Here is a 22,274-nt window from a genome sequence, read left to right as displayed (position 1 = left end):
CAATAAATGGTTACCTTAAATGTGCTAAAACAACCTTATGGGAGCTTGAAGTATTTACCGGATCAAATAAATCCCTCTATGAATTTGACCAGTTGGATGGACGCCTTCACGTTGTTAAACAAACGGATGCACCCCTTTTATGGTAGATTTTCCCGTCCTATTTAGAAATGATGATTTTGGTTGTTTTGCCATTTGTTCATGTATTGCAAGTTATAACGGCATCACAACATTGATCACTCATATTTCCCCATATCGTGCAGCCCTACTTATGCCGTTTTAGCCAAAATCAAAAAACCTGTGCCGGTTTCTAGGACATAGTTTCTGCAGAGCGCATTCATTCATTAGAAATACACCTCTGGGTTGTGGGCCGAACTGTTGGCGAGGATTATCCCGTTGTTTACACTCTCTCCTGCTAGCTTACAGATCCTCACAACCCCAAGCTAATATTGGCGGTGAAACAAAAATGGCGAGAAATGTCGGAGCCATTCAGCCGTACAGTTTTAGAGCCAGATGCCAGCTCAGAGGGGGAAAACAAAGACGTAATGTGGATGTGGTCGCCTACAAGTGGAGCCGATTGTAGTTTCTACAAAACAGCTACAAGCTTTTTCAAACAGCATTTTTCCATCTGCTCCTGATTCACCACGATTAGAATTAAGAAATACCCAGAAACTGAGTTTTAATCTAAATTTTCTTTATAAATGTTCACCAATTTGAAAAAAAAAATACTACAAGAACATGTTAAAAGTACCATTTTCATTGGAGTGGATCTTTAAAAGTCAACTTTTACTGTCTTGACATCCCAAAGAGCCTCATAAATCAATTCAGATGATGACTGAAGGATCTACATCACATTGGAGTGGTTTTCATGAATCTTTGGTTCACCCCAGTTGAAGTCATGTCAGCTCTTATTAGAAAAACATCAACATCCTGGTCGAATAAGAAAGTTCTGTTAGCAGACGAATGTTCTTTCTCACCGACAGAGTTGGCAGATGTTCTGGAGACGTGACGATGTTCCCACTGAGGTCAAACTGGTTGATCTGCCTGAATGCGATGATGTTGACTCCTTCAATGTCGCTGTTTCCGACCTGAGAGGACATGCAGTTTTAATGCAACACTGGAGCCCAAGCGGGTTCACAGAACCCGGCAGCAGAGGGAAACCTTGCACCATCACAGGGGAGGGAGGTGTTTGGAACTAGGGGTTTGGCTGTGGGATAATTACAGGTTTTTCTTCGCTTTGAAAAACAGAGGAGGCTAAAAGATGTCAAAAAACACTCGAAGAGCAGCTGATTTATTCCAAAAGCAGCACCTTCAGGGGCTGCCACAGCGAATCAGCTTCCTCCATTTAACCCTGTCCTCTCCTCTAACACCAGCTACCTTCATGTCTTCAGTCACTGCATCCATAAACCTCTTCTTTGGTCTTCCTCTAGATCCCGTGCCTGACAGCTCTAGACTCAGCATCCTTCTACCAATATACAGTGGGGCAGCAATGTTTTTAGTCAGCCACCGGCTGTGCAAGTTCTCCCCTTAAAAAGATGAGAGGCACCTGTAATTTTCATCGTGGGTAAACCTCAACTATGAGAGACAAAATGAGAAAAAGAATCCAGAAAAATATCATTGTATGATTTTTAAAGATTTTATTTTTAAATTATGGTGGATAAGTATTTGGTCACCAACAAACAAGCAAGATTTTTAGCTCTCATAGACCTTTAACTTCTTCTGTAAGAGGATCCTCTGTCCTCCACTAGTTACCTGTATTAATGGCACCTATTCGAACTGGTTATCTACATAAAGACACCTGTCCACAACCTCAAACAGTCACACTCCAATCTCCACTATGACCAAAACCAAAGAGCTGTCTAAGGACACCAGAAACCAAATTGTTGACATGCACCAGGCTGGAAAGACTGAATCTGTAATAGATAAGCAGCTTGGTGTGAAGAAATGAACAGTGGGAACAATTATTAGGAAATGGAAGACAAACAAGACCACTGATAGTCTACCTTCATCCGCTAAAGCCAGTACATGTGCTTGCCCATCTAAAGTTTGCTAGAGAGCATTTCGAACTCTACTCGTTGTGTTTTGAGGAGAAAGAGAAGCAGAGTTGCATCCAAAGAACACTATACCTATGGTAGTGTAAAGCATGGGGGTGGAAACATCATGCTTTATGGCTGTTTTTCAGCAATGGGACAACTGATCCGTGTAAAAAGAATGAATGGGGACATGCATCGTCAGACTTGGAGTGAAAACCTCCTTCCATCAGCAAGGACACTTAAGATGAAACGTGGTTGGGACTTTCAGCACGACAAGGATCCCAAACACACCGCCCGGGTAACGAAGGAAAGACTTCGTAAGAGGGATTTCCAGGTCCTGGATTGGCCAATTCAGATCTCCACCCCATAGAAAATCTTTGGAGTGGAGTTGAAAATCGGGGGTTGCCCAGTGACAGCCCCAGAATATCACTGCTCTAGAGGAGATCTGCATGGAGGAATGGGCCAAAATACCAGCAATCATTTGTGAAAACCTTGTAAAGACTTACAGCAAACATTTGACTGCTGTCATTGAGCGTATGAGCTTCGACAGCTGTTAACCACTAGATGACAGAAGGTTTTGGGATGTGATCACTGAGATGAACTGAGTTAAATAAAGTCTTTTTTAAGGGTGGATGAAGGCTGTGATGTTCTCGTACCTCTATGGCTCTGTGCTTTGGCAGCGCTCTCTCGATGTGGTCGTTTCCTTCAGCTCGCAGCTGAATCAGATATTTGCAACCAGGCTGCAAAAAACAAAAGAAACAAAAAACAAAGACTTAAAAAACTTAAATATTTGGGGAAAATCTGCAGGCCCTCCAGGGTCTTCACCAGCAGCCCCCGCAGTCGGAATTGACCGTCTTCATCCGTCAGCGTGTCCTCGCTGTACAGGCTGCAGTCTCCCTGCCCCACTGCCTCCACGGCCACGTCCCGCTCCGCATCCCCACTGAGCGACTGCACGGCTCCGTAGCAGCTGAGGATCACATTCGCTCCGTAAACAAACAGCTGCCACCGTTTTCGGGGAAAACCAAAATGTGTCTGCATCCCTAACCTGTACGCAGTTTTAATGCCGGTGATGTCGATGCTGAGGTTCTGACCCTCCTCCACTGTGATCATCTGAGAGGCGGGCTCGAAGCGGAATTCCTTCATCATTGGTTTGAAGTAGTACTGCCCAGGACTCTGGAGGAAAGCGCAGAGACCAATGAAACGGACTGAGCCGCAAAGAGCTGCTCTCCTGAGAGATGCTGCATTCTGACCAGGTTATTGAAGGTGAGGAGGCCGGTGTCCTGCGTCAGAAGGTTGGAACGAAACTGTCCTCCACTCAGAGACAGGAGGACGCCTGACAGCGGCTGTCCGTCCTCTGACCTAATCTGAAAAACACAAAAAAATCCATCACTCCTTCCGCCTGAAGGTCAGGGAGGTAAAACAGAAAAAAAGATCTGTGTTTGAGTGACCTAAGAGTCACCATTGTTCCTCTTTACAGATGATGTTCATGTAAAGAAGAAGTCAGGACTTCAAAAACCCTCTCCACTCAGCCGGAGAGGGAGACTGGGCCGTTTTACCGCTCACAGTGGCTGATCTTAACGACGACGGCGTGATGAACATCACAAAGTCCCCACCACTATTTTTCTAGACGGTCAGAACAAACTGAAGCTTTTCATCACAATCATCACAAGCCCCTGGGAGGGGCTACAGATGAAAGGGTGGAGCGGCTGCTTCTTGGTGGACGTGAAAACGTCATGCGAGGAGCCCACCCACCTTGAAAGTAACGCCTGCCAGAGCGAAGGCCTTGAAGTCCCCCCGCGTTCCCTCAGCCGGACTCAGGACGAAGCCCTCCTTCCTGGCACTGATGTCGTAGCTGCGGTCGCTGTGGAGCGGGCCCACGCTGTGCAGAGAGAAGCAGCCATCACTCAGAATCCAGCTGAACTTTAGCACACATGAAATCCGTGTCAACACTGACGTGCGTTTCTGAGGGCAGTCTGTCAAAGGGAGTGCCTCAGGGTTTGATTTTTGGACTTCTGCTGTTCTGCCTGTACATGTGGATGTACATTAAAATTGTATGTGGACGATACTCTGCCTGATGCAGCTCAGACACCAAACCACCACGGTTTTAGATTCTGCTGTTTGGAGTAGCGGATCTCACAAACTTCCAGCTTTTGTGTTTGGAATAGAAAAGGCCAGAAAAGGTTAGCTTCTAGTGGAAAAATGACCAAAAGTCTGTTTCTAAAGTTCTGCTGTCATCACAGCCTCACCTTTAATCAAAGCTCAGATTAAAGCCACAGTATATTTAACTTTTTACCATCTATTGAAATAGTGAGATACCATTTCCAGATTTAGAGAAGTGGACTCGGGTCTTCATCTCCAACAGGCTGGCCCGCTGTTACCATCCATCCATCTTCCTCCACTCATCTGTGATCGGGTCCCGGGGGCAGCAGTCTAAGCAAAGATGCCCAGACTTCCCTCACCCCGGCCACTTCCTCCAGCTCCTCTGGGGGGAGCCCCAGGCGTTCCAAGACCAGCCGACAGACATGGTCTCTCTTGGCGTCCTGGGTCTTCCCCGGGGCCTCCGACCAGTGGGACATGATGCCCGGAACACCTCCCCAGAGAGGGCGTCCAGGAGGCATCTGGACTAAATGCCTGAGCCACCTCAACCGGCTCCTTTCAATGTGGAGGAGAAGCGATTCAACTCCGAACTCTCCGCAGGATCCAGCCATAGGCGGGTGTCTCGGTGGCCAAAACCCCGGTCATGGAACCGCCGTAACCATCTTCTCAGAAAGCGGCAGCTCTGTCAGATCCTGCTGGAAGAGTTTTAACCAGAACCAGGAGGACGGCCTCATCGCTTCTGTTCTCAGGTCTGCACATTAGAGTTGGACTCAGAGTTCCTCCTCTGTCAGCTGCTCCTCAACCGGCTTCTCCATTCAGTTTCCTGATTGGCTAACCAATCTATTCATTTTCATTTTTTAAGGACCATGTTAGGAAGAATGGTGGTGGTGGTGGTGGTGGTGGTGGGGGGGGGGGGGGGGTTAAACGCAGGTCTAAGACTCTTCATTAAGAGATGGCATTGAGAAAGCATGTGCGTTTTTTCATTCTGTTCCAGTTCACCAGTACTCTTGTAACAAACCTCTGTTGGGAGTTCTTTGACTAACTTAGTGATCTAAACTGACATTTTGATTCATTTAAAAAACCTGTGTTAAGTATTTGGGTTGCAGATTAAATCAGCATGAAGAATACATGAAAAGCTGCTGATGAACCTGTAAAGTGTTGGTGCAGGCGCTCGTACCTGTAGGCTCCAACGTCGTTTGTGGCCACAGTGATGAGTGGAGCAGAAGCCCCCCTCTCAGTGATGGAGATCTCCACCCCCTCGAGCGCCGGCGAGACGCTTCCCTCCAAGAAGAGGCCTGCTCGTCCAATAATGTCCACCAGCCGACCGGGACATGAATCTGTCCAAACACCCAGAAAAGGACTGTTTTTTCCTCTTTTTTTCCGTGTGTGATAAAGCTCACTGAGCAGGCTTTACCTCCTGTGATGGTTGCTTCCACTTCAGGGGGGTAGAAAAGCAGCTCTTTGGAGGAAGGGGTCACTGTGACCCTCTCACCAGCCCTGGAAATTCAGGTTTTAGCCTTTTTTTTGTTGCAGAGTCCAATATTCAAATAAAATGATCCAATCACTCAAAACCAAAGATGTTTTCAGTCCTGAATCTGTGTTTGTCTGTAGAGGGGGGCAGAGTTTCTGACCTGGCCCAGTAAGAAAAGTCGTAGTGGAAGGGGCCGATCAGGTCGTCCGCCTTCTCCTGGATGGGCGGGCTGTCGTCCTTGGCTCCTCCCTCGTCTCCGGCGGCCCGGCGCTCCCGCTCCTGGCGGCGCAGCTGGATCTCCTGCAGCTGCTGCTCCTGCCGCTGCTCCTCCAGGCTTCGCAGGGGCCCCAGCACCAGAGCCGGCTCGCTCTCGATGGACGACCTGACGGGTGGCGATTTAAGAGAGACGTCATCACCAGAGAAGGCCCACACAGAGGCAGTCGAGGTGGCGCTCTTGATTACTTGATGGTGACGGTGACGTCAAGGAGCTTGTCGGTGGTGATGAGTCCCGTCATGTGATGCCGCACCGCAGTGAGCGTCAGGATGCTGGGGGCGGAGCTGCTCACAGCAGACAGGAGCGTTCAGAAACCTGTTCACGTGCTTGATGTGAGATCCACGTGGAATCTCTTCACTCACGTGTCATACGTGTAGAAGTCCTGCTCAAACTGATGGCAGGAACGCGGGGTGACCTTATACACACCTGCACAACAAAAGCACATCATTACCGTCTATCAGTTCTAGATTCAGACGTTTGTCCTCAATCACTTTTAACCAAACAAAGGCGGCGATGCTCGGTTTAAAAAGTCAATCAACTGTCCGTCCGTCTCCCCTTTATCTAGTGGGAGATACGGATTTTCACCTGCACATCCAAATTCTGTGTCTTTTTTCGGCATTCCTGTGGTGTGAAATGCTTTGCTTTGGCTTTTCAGTTAAATTTAAACAGTTTCTGTCTAGTTACTGTGAAAAATCAAAGTCACAACCAAACTAAAATGAATGAACACGGGTCATATGGAGGCGAGGCTCACCAGGCTTGGACAGGCAGAAGCGGTTGACTCCCTTGGAGAGATTGTAGACGCCGACGTTCTCCGGTTTGCTGCCATCCTGAAAGAATTCCTGCGTGGAAGAACAAGAGTGTCAGATCGGCAGCCCGTCAGCTGCAGCACCGACGGCAGAAGACTGACCAGAATGATGGCGTGGGAAAGAGAGCAGCGCAGGATGAAACCGATCTGTCTGAACTCCACTCCCATGACATCCGAGTCCAGGACCTCCACTTCCATGGACTTCTGCTTCCAGCACCACTCCTCATGAGGAATACCCACTGACAGGAAGCAGACACAAGGAAAGCTTTAAAGCAACGACCGGAGATGTTCAAGCCATAGTTTCCTCCAAATGTAGGTTCTTTCAAAAGCTGCATATTTACACTTACAGCCTGGAGGCCACAGGGTTGTGCTCAGGTCAGAGGTTGTAGCCTAGCTGTTCAAAAACCACAAAATGCTAAAACAGGCTTCTTTCAGAAGAAAGGAAACTGAGCCTGAAGGTACTAACTTTATTCAGCTAAAAAAAACACTTTCAGTCATGATGGGAGAGCTTCGTCTGGTCACTTTCCTTCATCAGTTGTGTCTAAGTTCTGAGTATGTCTGGTGTCTCGGTCGGCAGACCAGAAGACTCCACAGTCTGACTTGTAAAAACTCAGTTTTAAAGAAGGAAGAAACGAAAACCTAATGAAAGAGCGGGAATCACGAACGAACCTTTGTATTTTCCAGGCAGAACGTCGTCAAAGGAGAAGCTGAGGACATCGCTGCGGCCGGACAGCGCCACCGTCCGCCTGTCGCCCTGCCGGCTCACCGGCTGCAGCGTCACCGACACGTCGTCGCAAGAAGCTACGAGTCAGCACAGAGACACACGTCAGGGACTCATCTCTACTTCACATTTCTTTATTAAATCCACATTTGGACTCTAAAATGACAGGGGTCCAACGTTGTACAGGGATTCTAATCCCAGTAAAAACAGAATTGTTGTGACTTTTTGCAACAAACGTGTCATTAGAACATTTTCTGAATGATCCAAAACCGATAATTGTGAAGGTATAGCAGAGTTTGCTGCTTCTCTGTGTGTCTCAATACTTTTCCCATTCTGTGTGCAGTGGATTTGGAAATGTCATGTTTTCAATGCAGTAAATACATGAAGGTTTTAACCCGTTAACACCCAACACACGAAACGTTCTGTTGTAACTCTTCAACCTTTTACACAACCAATGAGAATCAGCATTACAGCACAAAGCCGCTTTTTTTCTGCGACAGAATCCGCTGAAATCACCCTAAGTGGTAAATAGTTGAAGATTGACGGTAAGCTGTCAACACCGGAGCCAAAACTTTGGCGTTAAAGGGTCAAACCAGAACTTTTATGAAGCGTCTCCTCTGATTGGACAACCTCCGTTTAAGCTCCAACTGACGGCTCCGCGGCATTTACCAAGACAGTAGACCTTTCCAGACACAGAAGCCATGAACTGCGTGAACAGCAGGTCTGTGAGGGGCCGGTCCAGCAGGGACACCTCCAGGACCTGAGGCTGCAGAGCCAGGCCCGCCTTCACCTCAGCGTCGGGCAGAGACACCTGAACATGGAACATGGAAGCTTCATGCACGGCGAACACTCCTTTACAAGCACCATCGCTTTATAGCACCGTCTGAGGGGAGCAGGAGCCTATTGGGGCGTGGCTTAGAGAAGAGGGTGTGGTCATAGTCTCACCTGGATGTTGTAGTCTCCAGGTTTGGCCTGAAAGCAGAAAGCCCCCTGAGGGTCGGAGTCCACGCTACGGCTGGTGGCCTTGTCTTGGCCCCGCGGGGTCAGAATGACCCTGAAACGGCTCTGCTGCTTCATGCCTTCAGGCAGGCGGCTGATGGAGATCTGACCGCAGACGCTGAACCTGTGAGAGACGCGGCCCGCTCTCCTTTAAACTTCTGGTCGAACCACCGAGCATGGGACAAAGACTAAAAGCTCCGCCCTTACTCACCCCGCGGGGATGATGTCAGGGAGCTGGGGGGTGTTGGGGGCGATCTTCACGGTGAGCGGCTCAAAGAACATGAGGTCCTTGCTGACGCGGATGGTGTAGGTACCGGCTGTCATGTTCTCCAGCCGGAAGGAGCCATCCTCCTTACTGAGCACTGGGGAAGAGCAGCCGCCGTTCAGCAAAAGAGACCGACATCGCCGTTTCCAGGAGAGCGCCTGGATTCCTACCTCTGATCAGGTTATTGAGGGAGACGGCGGCCTCCGGCACGCCCTCCCCGCCGCCGCCGTTCAGAACTCGGCCCGTCACGGAGAAGCCCATCACGCGGAAGACGGGCTGCAGCGGCAACACAAATGACGGAACCTCTGTGATATTAAGAAGCCGAGCCGAGAAAAGCGGCAGCTGGGATGTGAACTTTACCTCCAGTTTCAGGCTGCTGTGCTCCACCTTAAAGTTCATCCGTGAAGGAGCGACGTCAAACGTGATCCTCTCCCCCCGGTAGAAAGGCACCTGCAGAGAAAGTTGGAAGAAGAAAATATGCAGCTGAAGCAGAAACAGGAAAGTGAAAGAAGAACCGCTGGAGGGAACCCTGAAGATCCTGACGACGTTTGGTTGCTTTTACATTGAAACACGCAAATACTGTTCTGAACAGCTTTTGAAACAGTGAAATGGTTCACACAAACAGAAGACCCCAGCAGGAAACGTTTGACGAACCTTCAAAATAAAACTTTACATATCAAACAATGAAAGCGATCTGGACGTCATTGTACTTTAGAGATCAGGTTTGGATCTGGACCTGATCAGCAGAAACTAGAGAGCAGAGGCTGCTGAGGCTTTTTAAACCAAACCCTTCAAAACTGTCAGCCATCTTTGAAATCTGAGAGAAACTAAACGTAGCAGTGGTTTGGGACACTCCAAACACAGGATGAAGTCTAAAATACAGACGCTGTGTTCTACCTTTAATATACTCCTATAGGTTTTCTGATTGTTGTTTATATCAAAAAACATCTCTTCGGCGTATCAAGTATCCCTTTCCCAGAGAAATTTGGTTTTTGTTTTGGTTTGGAAAGTACAAAGTTTCTTCAATTTTATTTGCAAAATGTCTAAAAGAAAAATGGAATCAAGCCATTCGACTGCCTTCATTCATCCTCTGAACCCACTTCATCCAGCCACTGAGGGAATAAGGTGGGGTTCACTGGACAGGCCGTCTGTCAATCATTCCACGTCTTGAAGGTAAAGACTGATCAGCGGCTGCATTAAACCAACGATCTTATGTTATTTGGAGTATTTTTCCTTTTTGAATGCACGTTCTGGTGATGCTGGTCCGTCCTGTTAACCTGTGCTGGATGGACCAAAACACTGATGTGCTTTTATTGTGGAGGATTTATGAGATTTGTGGCCGCCGGACTGGAATAACATTCACAGATGCTTCTTCATCATCAGAAGGAGAAAAGGACTTTGGATCATTTGTTTCTGACCGACAAAACAAAGCTGGGGTCAAAGGCTGAAGGGTGGACTCACGCGGTTCAGGTTTTTGCACAGAAAGAGAAAACAGACTCACAACTGTGTACTCGCCGCTGGCCAGTGAAGAGAAGACGAAGGTGCCGTCATCTCTGGACTGAGCACTGCACAGGTACAGGAGGGAGCTGTCCCCAGAATCCGCCCCCTCCACCGGAGACGGGTTACAGCCGCTGACGCCCTGAAAACATACAGCCCATCACTTCTGAACGCCAGAGGCTTTTGCCGCATTCCTGAATGTGGAGCGCAGAGCTGCTTCACCTCCTCGCCGACTGTGGACGAGTACAGGAGGAAGGTGACGTCCTTCACCGGCTCTCCGTCACTGCGGACTTCCCCGGAGACGTCGTATCCTGCGACCACCAGATGTTCAGCAGCCGGAGCGTTGACGGTGGAGACGTGCACGGAGGTGGATCTCTACGGGGAGACGGCACGGGGGGGGGGTGGGGGGGTCAGCTGCAGAGCAGGGAAGGATTTCCCAGGGAACCTCGCTAAAACCTCCAAGACTTTGTCAGAGCGGTCCCTTCATCCAACGCCAAACCTCCTAACTGGCCTGACGAGTGTTTGGAGCAGATAGATCTCCATGGAAACGACAACAGAAGACTTTGGCATCCGTTTTTACTGCATCTGAATCTTGCAGAGAAGTCCAGCACAGACAGTCGGTAGAGTTTCATAGGGACAGTGTGTTACCACTGAGTGGTGGAACTATTGAGCAGCTTAGGTTGCAGCGTCAGGCATTTAATGGCGACGCACGCGCTTCATTCAGAAAAAAAAGCACCAGCGAGACATGAGCCTCTGTAGCCCCGGCGTAAAGCATGCTTGCTTGCCTGTGCGCAATCCAGTACCCATAATTCATCTGTTGAAGAGGCAGCCGGTAAGAAGTGGCTGTATCTAAGCGCTGGAGTAACGCAATCGCTTGTTTCCTTATCTGTTTGGTGTGTTGAGGGTATTTGCGCGTACTTCACGTACCAGTCGGAACTTTCAAATTCCTGGACTTTGATGTTTATCCTGTGGGTGTGCGTTGTGACTTTTTGTAAATTTATAGTGTGAAGTTTGCTTATGAATGTGATTACTCCCTTCTAAGTAATGTGATTTTAAAAAAATTCTTAACTGAATTTGGATTTGACATAAGAACATAATATAATCAATTAAAATAAATAAATGAGGTTGCTAATTAACTGAAGCACTTCAGATTACATTAATGGTTTGTTGTTAATGTGTATGTGGAATTTGAATTTGTAAATATTTATTGCTATTATTATGTGTGTTTAAGGTTTTTACCTATTGACTGCTGACTGATCAAATGGAAATTTTAAAAAGATCGGAACATGATCTCAAGTGGCAGACCGAGTAAATCGATCTTCAATCAGCCATTTTCAAGTGTGGGAAGAGCACACCAAAACTTGGGAGACACTTGACCTGGTGTGTTAACGCTGCAGCGCCCTGCCTTGACGACTGAGTGCTACTTCGGATCTTGAAGGTGACTGACACCGGCATGGAACCGAATCCTGGTTGGGTGATTGGCAGCAGGAAGAAGACACTGACCTGCTTCAGGGTCCAGGACGGGTGGGACGCTGTGATGTCGTAATGTCCGGGCAGAACTTTGAAGAAGGTGTACCTGTGTGATGAAGAACACACAGACTAGACGTTGCAGCAGCAGCAGCAGCAGCAGTCGATGGGATGAAGGCTGCTGAAACAAAGGGGTGAGGCACGTACTTTCCTCCAGGCTGCGTGACCACAGTCTGCAGCTTCTCCTCGGTTCCCGCTCGGCTCAGGGTCACTTCAACCCCTGCCGGGCCCAGCAGATGACCTCCGCTCAGAACCTGGACACGCATGAACCAAACTGCTGAGCTTCTACGCTCCCGACCAAAGGCAAAACACAGAAACTTGAGCGTTGGAGCAGGACGCTCAAGGTCAGTCTTAGACAACAGAGACCAGCAGCTGATCCATAAATAAGCCTTTAGCTGCAGAACATCAGCCCTCCGAGTGTGCAGAGGAAAAGTCAACGGCTCTCACCGCTCCAGACACGGAGAAACCCGTGAACACAAAGTTGATGTCCTCCTCCTTGGTGCAGATGTCATTCACTCCATCCACGTGCAGCTCCACGCTGGTGGGTTCTGTCCACAGTTCAACAGGACAGAGCGTGAGGAGGAGGCATTCAGCTGCAGTGTTAGAAATCTGAAGAATGTCTGACGCTTTTACCAAAACTCCATCCCAGAGGAGGCTCGATCTTCAGAACAAAGTCTCCCTGTCGGAGCACAGAGGGCGTCATGCACGGGTCAAACGCAGTCAGACGTCCTGAAGAATGTTTCCTGTCATACCTTATCATAGAGGGGGATCATGAAGTAGCCGTTGATTGGAGCACAGTCGGTTTGATACTTCAGCGAGCCCTGCTTGGTGTAGAGCTTGATCTGAGGAGAGTAAGAACAAGATCAGCAAAGTCTCAGCAGTTTACTGGGAAATCGTTTGTGGTTTAGAAATGTGCTTTCTTTTCTTGCATCATCACAAGTTACGTTTGTCTATTGTGTGTCGCTCCTGTCAGTTTAGACAACATGTCAGTGTAACACATTCAAGGTTTTTCTTTCTTTAAAAGCAAAATGGTTTCTTCCTGAAAGTAAGTTATTATGTTTGTTTTTTTTACTCATCACATCTTTGTCATGTAGGATGCCTATCAGAGATCCCCCCCCGCTAAAACAAGACTTTTTTCTTTGTTAGTTTTGGGAATCCCCAAGTCGCCCTGATGTCACATCGGGTCAGAGACTCGACGCGTTCCCGTTTAACACACGTGACCTGCAGCTCCAACGCAGGACGGTCAAATGTGGAGAACAGATTTCAAGTCAACCTTTCGATTCAACTTTCTGCTACTGGAGGATTTCCCAGGTCTTTTGCAGAACTGTGCCTCCATTAAAACCAGGAAGAAATATCAGCAGGCGATGATAGAACTAAAGGCCGTCTCTCTCCGGTGGTGTTTTTGACAGCTTCTTGTGGCATTTTCTTCACGATGGAGGACAAATCAAGAAAACTAATCTTAAAAACGTCATCTCTGAGCATTTCTTTATTCAAACTGTTGTTAATCAGTAGCAGATGCTAGAATGGCGTTAGAAAAAGCTTTTTGTTGTTACGGACAAACTACAGTCTTCCTGCTCCGCTCGTTTTTCTCGACTGAGCTGACATCTGGATCAGAACTGTCCGGCTGGACAGTTCTGATATTGCTTGCCATTTTGGTTGCACTGCTAATGTTAGGTTGGCATTGTGAGGGGCTGCAAACTACTAGAGGAGAGTGAAAACAGAGGGATTATGGGAAATGAGGACAGGCTCACTCGCCAACAGTCCCGCCCACAATTTAGAGGTGAATTTCTGCCGAACTCCTGTTGCGCTGCAGAAACTATGTCCTAGAAAATTACTTCTTTTGTTTTGTTTTAATTAAAAACAGCGCAATCCACTAATATTCCACTTTGAAAATAGACCAAAATCTGATCGGAGTGGGAATTTAATCTGATTTTTATCAAAACTGGGGTTTGAATGAAAAAAAAAAGAAAAAAACATATTTGAAAGGGGACCAATTCCATAAATGTATCATAATATTTTATCAACATGGAAAGATTACAAAGAACAAACAGCTGACAGCAGCCAGGAGCTGAGTTTATCCTCAATTTTACAACATTTATACTCCCGAATTTCACTTCAAAAATCCAAACTCTCGACAGATTAAGTTTGGCAACACATCTGATGTCCTCCAAACAAAGTCCAGCTCAGTAGCTGAAGAAACCAAATGGCTAATCCCCAATGAATGAGCAGGGATTATGGCCGCTGCTGAGGAGCTCTTAACGTCTTCCTCATTCATACTGACAGATATTAGGATTAAGACTGACGGCCACGTGGAGAATAGTGCTTTTATGTTAGTTTAATGTAAAATGTAGTGATTTCCATCCAAAAACGGCTGTGTAAACCACTGCTTCATTGTCTGAGCAGAATAATTGTATTCAACATTACCTCACACTCTCGACACAAAAGATTCTTAACTAGACCCTTCATAATTTATTAAATTTAGAATAGTAACTACCACCTCCGTAACCTTGGATTACCTGCCACAACCTAGCTGTCAGTTAGCTGCTAGCCTGCTAGCAGCAGCCGCCTTACCTCGATCAGAGAATAATTTATCTCAACGTCGGATTTGACGAAACCTCCGCACGCCACCACGATGTCGTCAGAGGAGACAGCCGAGACATGACAACAAACAATCCACGACAAGAACCACAGGGTTCCCACGTCCGCCCGGACAGTGATTCGGAGCATTTTTACCGTTTGACTGACCGAGCCGAGCGACACCGCACGCTGCCTCCGGTTCCGGCCAGCTGAGGCGCTGTCACTTTGAAGGGCTGCTTGTAAAAAACAGCGCCCCCTGGTGGAGCGGAGGCCAACAACAGAGAAACCACACTTGAGGGAAAATAATGTTTATTTATTTTACTTTTTTTCTCAAGTTTTATATACTTTTTTTTTCTTTAGTTAAAAAGTTTAACTTTTTCAAATTTTAAATAAAAACAACCAAGCACGCTTTTCTTAAGTTTTTGCAACTTAATAAAACATTTTTTAAAGCTTTATTACTACTATTTAACAAAAATACTTTCAACGGTTCTGTGCAGAGTTCTGCTGTAGGAACAAAGATAGAGGTTAAAATATTTAAAGTGCAAAACATGTCATACATTTTCAAAAACACAAACTAAAAAATTGTATTCCTCTTGTGGGAAAATACAAAGTTTATACAAAACGTGACCTAGAAGAGCTAAAATCAAAGTTTTCAAATTGAGAGACAGTTAAGACCAAAGATGGTCAAAACCTACAGACTTTTCACAAAATAAAGTTCAGAAGCCTGGAATTTACAGACAATGTTCATTCCCTGTCCATGTCTCTGGTCGTTAGGTCCCTCGTCACACTTGGGTGGAGGAGTTTGGCACAGGATGCACCAGGAGCAGCCCTTCAGGAAAGTCGCTGTTGAAGCTGGTGTGGTAGCTCGGGCTGCCTCGGCTGCGTGACTTTGATCCAGATGCTCGGGGCTGAGCTTGTGAAAGCCGCTGGGCCTGCAACAGCTTCAGGATCAGGAAGTGTTTGTCTCGACCCCCCTGGGGAACGTCATCACACAGAGACAGTCGTTTTCAGTCACGCTGCAGCCAGCGGTCAGACCTGCAGATGCTGGAGGGAACCTACCATGACCAGCTGGTCCTTTAGCTGGGAAATGACTCTTTTGTGAGCTCCAGCCAGAGCGATCACATAAAACATGGCCAGGCTGTAGAAGAGAAAAGGCTTTTCATGACCATCCCTCAGACATAAACCGAATGGACAGCTCCAGGGGTCTTGTGTACAAACAGTGGATACAGGTTCTATGAAGGAGCATCTGTGCCTTCACATTCAGAGATTTGGGGAAACATTAACTATCTGGGTGAAATCATCGTCTGGAGATCATGGAGGCATAAACCCCTTGAGGCCTGGAGATGTCCATTGTTCAGCTAAAACTTCAGATTGACGTACCATGAAACAACAAAGAAGGAGACAGCAAAGGCCTCTGAGGAGAGAGCGTAGAGGAAGGTCTGGGCTCCGTGCGGCAGCTCCATCACCGAGGCGGTCAGCGCCTCCCAGGACGTGTTGTAGTTCACGAAGGGTCCGCAGGCCCGGGAAGAGTTGATTCTGCGCAGAAAGGGAGGATGAAGGACACAAGCACAGGCGGAGTTCGGCACCGCGGGTTCAAACGCTCACTGCGCCACGCTGACGGTGACAGGAACACAGGCCAGGCTGAGGCCGATCAGCAACACGCCCAGGAAGAAGAAGTTGGAGCTGGACGCCCGGAACGGACGTGTGGACGGACGGCAGTTTTGGATCAACGACAGCTGGAGAGGACACGGAGGAGACAACAGAAGTTTCAGACCTGTCAGAGCTCCAGCTTCCACCCAGACCACAGGCAACGGCACCTTTTTGACGTAGAATATGAGGAAGTACTTGATGGTGCAGATGGCGGGCAGCACCGGGCAGTAGAAGGCGCCAATCCAGCAGATGGTCTGACCATAAACGATCTCCAGCACGTTCTGAGGAATGGCGAACTCCTGCTCGCCCCACCAATCAGAGAGGCCCGATTTCCAGTAAGTAACGATCAGCCTGAGTGGAGCAGAGAAGCACGGATGTTGGACGGGATGCGGGGAAAACGTGATTAGAATTATGACACAACAGGTGACTTTGTGCCGTCAGTAACCTGACGACTGCAACGCCTCTGTCATGACCTTGACCCAACTCTAGTCATGATCAACGCAGCGTTAAAGAAAAACCAGAATACATCTTCTATATAGAACTATAGTTCAAATACAAAAAGAAGAAAAAGTTTCTTACTTTGTGTTTAAGTCTTAAGACTGAATTGACTGGAGCTGGTCTTCATGCTTTTGTGTCTTTACTTTACAAATAAAGTTGGACTGGATGACTAAAATGTAACTAAGAACAAGAAACACGTTGGATTTCACATTTTTTTCAAACCACGGGAGTAAAAACTTTTACAAGATGAAACATTTGACCCCTTCAACCTTTTCGTTGTTGCAGCTGCAGGAATTTCAAAGGACGAGGGGGGGGTGGGGGATGCTGCAGCACGGTAACCATGGAAACCAAACTCCAATCCATGTCGGGATTTTAAAGGGTCACATTCTAATGTCTTCTTTTGTCAGTTGATTAATGAATCAATAAAACTTTTTTAAGTGCTTCTTGTGCTTTACAAAAAATAAAATACAAAAATTAAATGAAAAACCCATCCCACCCTTTACCCTCCGTCCTTCTCTCCAATAAAGTATAAATCACATGATGCAACACACAATGATTACTTGTGAAAACTATGGAGTTCTTGAATGACTTTCACACTTTACATATGAAGGCAGGTGGAAATGTTCCAAAATGCTGTTGTTTTTTTAGAAAAGAGACGACTGATCCGTGTAAAAGAAAGACTGAATGGAGCCATGTATCGTCAGATTTTGAGTGAAAAGCATCGGGGCATTGAAGATGAAACGTGGCTGGGTCTTTCACCATGACAACGATCCAAAACACACCGCCCGGGTAACGAAGGGGTGGCTTCGTAAGAACCATTTCAAGGTCCTGGAGTGGCCTATCAAGTCTCCAGATGTCAACCCCATAGAAAATCTTTGGAGGAAGTTGAAAGTCTGTGTTGCCCAGCAACAGCCCCAAAACATCACTGCTCTAGAGGAGATCTGCATGGAGGAATGGGCCAAAATACCAGCAACAGTTTGTGAAAACCTTGTGAAGACTGACAGCAAACATTTGAGTGCTGTCGTTGCCAACAAAGAGTATAGAACAAAGTGTTAACTTGAACTTTTGTTATCCATATTTTCCACCATCATTTACAAATAAATTCTTTAAAAATCAGACAATGTGATCTTCTGGATTTCTTTTCTGGTATTGTCTCTCATAGTTGAGGTGTTTAAATGTCACATCTCTCTCCTCTTTTTAAGGAGGAGAATTTGCACCATTGGAGGCTGACTAAATACGCTGCAGAGTTCTAGAGCTAAAAGAATAAATAAATTCGTCATGAAAGTTGGTCCAGTCCAATCCAATTCATTGGTCATCTAGGAAGTAATGTTTCAAACGTGGTCAGGTTAGGTTGATCTGTGATTGTAGCATCGAAAACATGTAGGACTCTGGCCCTCGAGGCCTGGATTTGGGGACCCCTGGTTAAACCCTTGTGCTATCTTAGATGACCCCACCCTTACATTGACGTGTTCTCCCTACCATGACAAAGGTGGACAAAGGTGGAAAGATTTCATGTAATCCATGGACACCAGTGAAGATCACAAATCATTGAAGAAAAAAGGTTCAGAGCACTGTCTAGTGGGTCTAGATGACCCAACTCCCAATGTTAAAGTCCCTAGGATAGCACAAGGGTTACGGAGATTCAGACTCAAACCTGTTTTGTAGTTTATCTAACCACATGGTGGCGCTGTTGAGTCGGCTTTGACACAGCTTGGGCACATTGGCCAGCAAGCTCTGGTAGTTTTTGGGACATAGACATTCAAGGTTTGGTTGATTAATTTCCAATGGAAAAAATAAAGAATTGTTTTATTCATAATAAACTATAAGATAAAAAGACTAAGAGATTTCATGTGTGTTAATGTTGATGATTAGAACCTAAAACAAAAATTAGAAGAACAGCAAAAAATGATGGTAAAATGTGGAAAACAGAAAGTGCCACCCTTACAGAAGGTTTCTGGGGGGGGTTTTGTGCTCAGTGTGAACAAAAATCATGGCGGACCTGACAGCAGGTCGTCCAGAAGAGGAACGTCCAAACGACGAGGAAGTGCAGAGCTTCAGTGAAAACACCTGGATCTAAAATGCTTCTAAAAATGTCTTTTGAGATGTCCGCTAGACTCCTCGACACGCCCCCGCTACAGGAAAAGCTCCTCAGTGAGCGGGACGTGTGCAGAGATCCTGATGCTGAGACCAAAACCTGCATGGATGCTGCAGAGCTGCTGCCGCTTTGCCCCAGATTCTGGCTCGTGCACGCTCCAGTGCACACTCCAGGTGAACTGTTTGCCCACCGTGGAGCACAAATGTGTGACTGTCTTAATCTGGTATTTTTTGTCCTATGAAAGGCCGTGTATTATCCGCCATGAGGCGGGTGGGTGCGCTCTTACTTTCGGGGAAACTCCACGAGGATGGTGACGGCGACGATGATGATGAAGTCAAAGACTGTGAGTTTGTACATCTCCTGGCCCACCCGGGTCTCCCAGCACTGCCCACAAACCACAGACACACCGGGAGCGTTAGCATTCCTGAAAACTGAAGCTTTCGCTCCAAACTGCAACAGACCGCGAACACTCACAGAGTACAGGGCCGTGTTGTAGCCACACAAGCAAGGCTCTTCCCCGCAGTTGGTGATCTGAGACCACAGGGAGAAGAGCAGAACCCCGATGCTGGTCAACCGCATGAAAACACACCTGTGAAGAACGGAGCCGGGCGTCAGCGTCTGCTGAAGCGTGTGGCGGCGCGCAGACGAGGGCCGTACCTGATGAGGGTGAAGCGGATCTCGAAGGCTGGAGAGTAATCCTCGAAATTGATGATGACGGAGAACAGCAAGGGGGTGAGAAAGTTGGCCAAGGTGATGACGATGGATGGGAGGTATTCGTGGATGAGATCCATGATGAAGTTCACCTGGAAACAAGAAGAAACGAGTTTCTTTCTTTATTTTATTAACCCTAGAGCACTATCACTGGTTGATTGTCACTCGAGGAAAACTATTTACACGAATTTCAACATGGAGTCTGTTCCTTCACCAGGGAAGTCTCACATGTCCCAGGAATGGGTGGACCAAAGACCAAGTTTCTAGTATTATTTTATTTTTATTCTTTAGGATTTTTTTGTTCTCAAATTCCTAATTTTTCAGTCATTTTTGAGCATCTGTTTAGGAACTTCTGCTTTTCTTTTTCCTTTTGTTACACATCCAACAGTTAAAAAAAAAAATCTCTCTAATTTATCATGTGTTGTCATGTTTTGATCTATTTTTTATGACTAGTACTTTTTGTTGCGAATGATATATCGGGTAAAAATTACCCGGCAAAAGCTTTTTATGGCGAAAGTGTTCCAGGGTTAAAAGATTAGAAACAGGAAAATTGACTCAGTTTCAAACCGTTTTCCAGCAGGTTCCTGCTGTGCAGAACACATGACGTAGACCTACATCACACAAGACCAAGCACACGGTGCAGGCGGCTTCCTCTACCTTCACTTGCTTCCTCTGCTGCTCCTGCGAGAAGGTGGTTGCTAAATAGATGCTGTAGAAGCAGGCGGCCAGAACGACCATCACGAACACGTTCAGGACCAGGCGGAGGCTGTAGATCTGACATTTGTCCTTCCTGGTGCGTTTGGCTTTTTCCTGTTTTATCCGCTCTTCCTCCAAGTCCGTCTGTGGATTCAAGTGGAGTCAAAGAGGCTGTGCGGTAAGCATTTGATGTTTTTTTCCTTCAACATTATTATGTTAATAGAATTTGTTTTGAAGGACTAATAAGTTTGAAGGAATCTTTCAGCAGCGTTGTACCGATCCACATTTATAGTTATTACAAACGTATCAAATCCATGAACTGTTTTCTTTTAAAGCGATTCTTTAGTACAGATTCAAAAACGGCGTTGATGTAGTTTTTAGTATAAGAATTCCTTATTTTTATTCTTTACTTGATGGTTTTTATGGAGTGTCTTTCAAACCCAAATAAAATGGCTTTCCTGCAGAAAGCTGCTTCTCTTCCCAGATGTTACCAGCCGAACCCAAACGGACCCGCAGCTCGTAGAGCAGGCTGCTCCTCTTCAGGTCTGCCACTTTCTCGTTGGTGATGCAGAAGTCCCAGCCGGCAAAGATCTTGTTGCAGAAACACTGAAAGGAGTCCTCGTCCTTAACCAGGTTCTGCTTGAAGCCCGTGGCCGACCTTCAAGAGACGACACACTTAAAACCGGTGACCTCGGGAGCCCATCCCGGTCTCATGACGCTGCCCTTCCCCCACCTTTTGACGATCCAGATCAGGCTCACTAGCAGGTATGCAATAGTTGCCAGCAGGTACGCTAAAGCCAAATTGTAAGTGCCGTTAGGGTATTGGATTTTGTCCACCTTATAAAAGCCGTAGAACAGGTAGGTCTGCTCCAGGAAACCCTGCAGGGAAAGCAGAGAAGATGAGGAAATGTCCTGCATAGCAAATTCCACATATTACAGCAAAAAAAACTCTAAAAAAAGAAAGTACATTTCTTTTAAAATAGCATTACAGTTAATGAAAGTGCAAGCTTTTTTCAGAAACAGAACCAAACTATTGTGTAAATAACGCCATCTGTGGGTTTTTTAAAGTTTGGTTTTTATATTTGCAACCGTTTTAACAGGAATTGAACTCAACGGCTCTGAGCTCCAGATCTGTTCGTCAAGGTTTTAGTGAAAAACTCTACCTGGAAACAGGCTTTCAATAGTGTAGAAAGACAAGAATTCCACATTCTGAGCCCCTTCAGCTCCAGCCACATCTGCAGTGCACGTTCAAGCGACCACTTTCAATGACCAGTTCATGTAAACGCGCATACATACGTGTTGTTCAAAACTCTTGCATTTATGCCTAGCTACACGCATTTTGGGCTCTACCTACAACAGGTTAACACACACTAAAGGGTAAACCTGATCAGATTTGGACCGAACGGGTACTGTTGTATGGACGGCGTTCCTGGGAATTCCGTTTGAAAATTGATCACGGAGGAGAAATTAAAACCTGCGGTTTATGCCAGCGAGACTGAATCCAAAATCTTTCCCCTATTGCTTTAGAAGCTGTAGTGGTTTTTAAAAATGTTTTTGAAGGAGGAACCGGAGCGACTTCCAGACTATCCTTTTGCCGGTAGGGTGTTCCAACAAATGCATTTTCTTCACAGGGGCGCGCTCTGAAGCCCAGAAGTTTACATTTCAATGTAAGTATTGAGTTTTTGTTCTTGCACGACTGTTTCAATTCATAAAACCGATGTTATTTATTTTCCGTAGCTCATCGGTCATTATCAATGGTGGTAGGGAATGAATTTGTATTCAGCCCAAAATTTTCTTATATAACGGAATAGAGCTGTGAAAGAAAAAGCCTGGAGCAAGATTTGCAAAAGTCGCCCCGCTTAGACGTTTCACACCAAGCCTCTTCCAACTGTAGGGGCGTAAATGTAAGGGTTAATAGCTGACAAAAGGTGGATTATCAGAAATTAACGCAGTCTGAACCGTCTGACGCGAAGCGTTAATTCTGATAATGCATACTTTGAAATCCATTAACCCGCTGATAACATGGTCCCTTACAAAAGAAAGAAATATTCAACCAGTTTTTAGTAGTTTCTTCTTTTTATTTTTTCGGTTTGAATCGCTTTTTTCGCAAAAAGTGGACTATTTGTCATGTGGTGCAGCGCGTTGTCACGGTAACATGACAACGCCCCCCTTAGCCGGCTAAGCCTGCACCGACCTCGACTGCAGCGGCAAAGGAAGTCATTTCTATGCTGATCACCAGAATGGGTTAAAGAAAGCATCAGTTCAGAGAGAAAGTTCATCTCTTACCGCCTGTTTTTGTCCAGATGATGAAGCTAAAGTTTGTTTTGAAGAGGCCAGCGCAGTGATACAGATCATTTAAGC

General features: G+C 46.5%; 1 protein-coding gene across 1 annotated transcript in view; it reads right to left on the bottom strand.

Moving 5' to 3' along the window:
* The window catches only part of LOC101163550 (nodal modulator 1-like), a 28,765-nt gene that overhangs the window by 1,976 nt on the left and 4,515 nt on the right, over nt 1–22,274 (bottom strand). The window contains 40 exon segments of the mRNA XM_020705661.2: nt 975–1,085; nt 2,687–2,770; nt 2,856–2,997; nt 3,076–3,203; nt 3,281–3,394; nt 3,783–3,909; nt 5,305–5,464; nt 5,542–5,624; nt 5,759–5,980; nt 6,061–6,156; nt 6,235–6,298; nt 6,624–6,711; nt 6,780–6,916; nt 7,347–7,478; nt 8,068–8,209; nt 8,344–8,521; nt 8,609–8,759; nt 8,833–8,938; nt 9,023–9,112; nt 10,164–10,301; nt 10,382–10,534; nt 11,663–11,735; nt 11,834–11,940; nt 12,134–12,234; nt 12,320–12,365; nt 12,439–12,528; nt 14,258–14,446; nt 14,449–14,468; nt 14,471–14,480; nt 15,052–15,237; nt 15,323–15,401; nt 15,644–15,799; nt 15,869–15,999; nt 16,081–16,264; nt 18,793–18,890; nt 18,981–19,095; nt 19,164–19,309; nt 19,875–20,057; nt 20,424–20,571; nt 20,647–20,792. Coding sequence (XP_020561320.1) covers nt 975–1,085; nt 2,687–2,770; nt 2,856–2,997; nt 3,076–3,203; nt 3,281–3,394; nt 3,783–3,909; nt 5,305–5,464; nt 5,542–5,624; nt 5,759–5,980; nt 6,061–6,156; nt 6,235–6,298; nt 6,624–6,711; nt 6,780–6,916; nt 7,347–7,478; nt 8,068–8,209; nt 8,344–8,521; nt 8,609–8,759; nt 8,833–8,938; nt 9,023–9,112; nt 10,164–10,301; nt 10,382–10,534; nt 11,663–11,735; nt 11,834–11,940; nt 12,134–12,234; nt 12,320–12,365; nt 12,439–12,528; nt 14,258–14,446; nt 14,449–14,468; nt 14,471–14,480; nt 15,052–15,237; nt 15,323–15,401; nt 15,644–15,799; nt 15,869–15,999; nt 16,081–16,264; nt 18,793–18,890; nt 18,981–19,095; nt 19,164–19,309; nt 19,875–20,057; nt 20,424–20,571; nt 20,647–20,792 — 4,854 coding nt within the window.

Source organism: Oryzias latipes, chromosome 1, assembly GCF_002234675.1.
Source record: "Oryzias latipes chromosome 1, ASM223467v1".
In the NCBI taxonomy this organism is placed as follows: domain Eukaryota; kingdom Metazoa; phylum Chordata; class Actinopteri; order Beloniformes; family Adrianichthyidae; genus Oryzias; species Oryzias latipes.
Note: the sequence above shows the minus strand (reverse complement) of the source record. Positions and strands in the feature narration are given on the sequence as shown.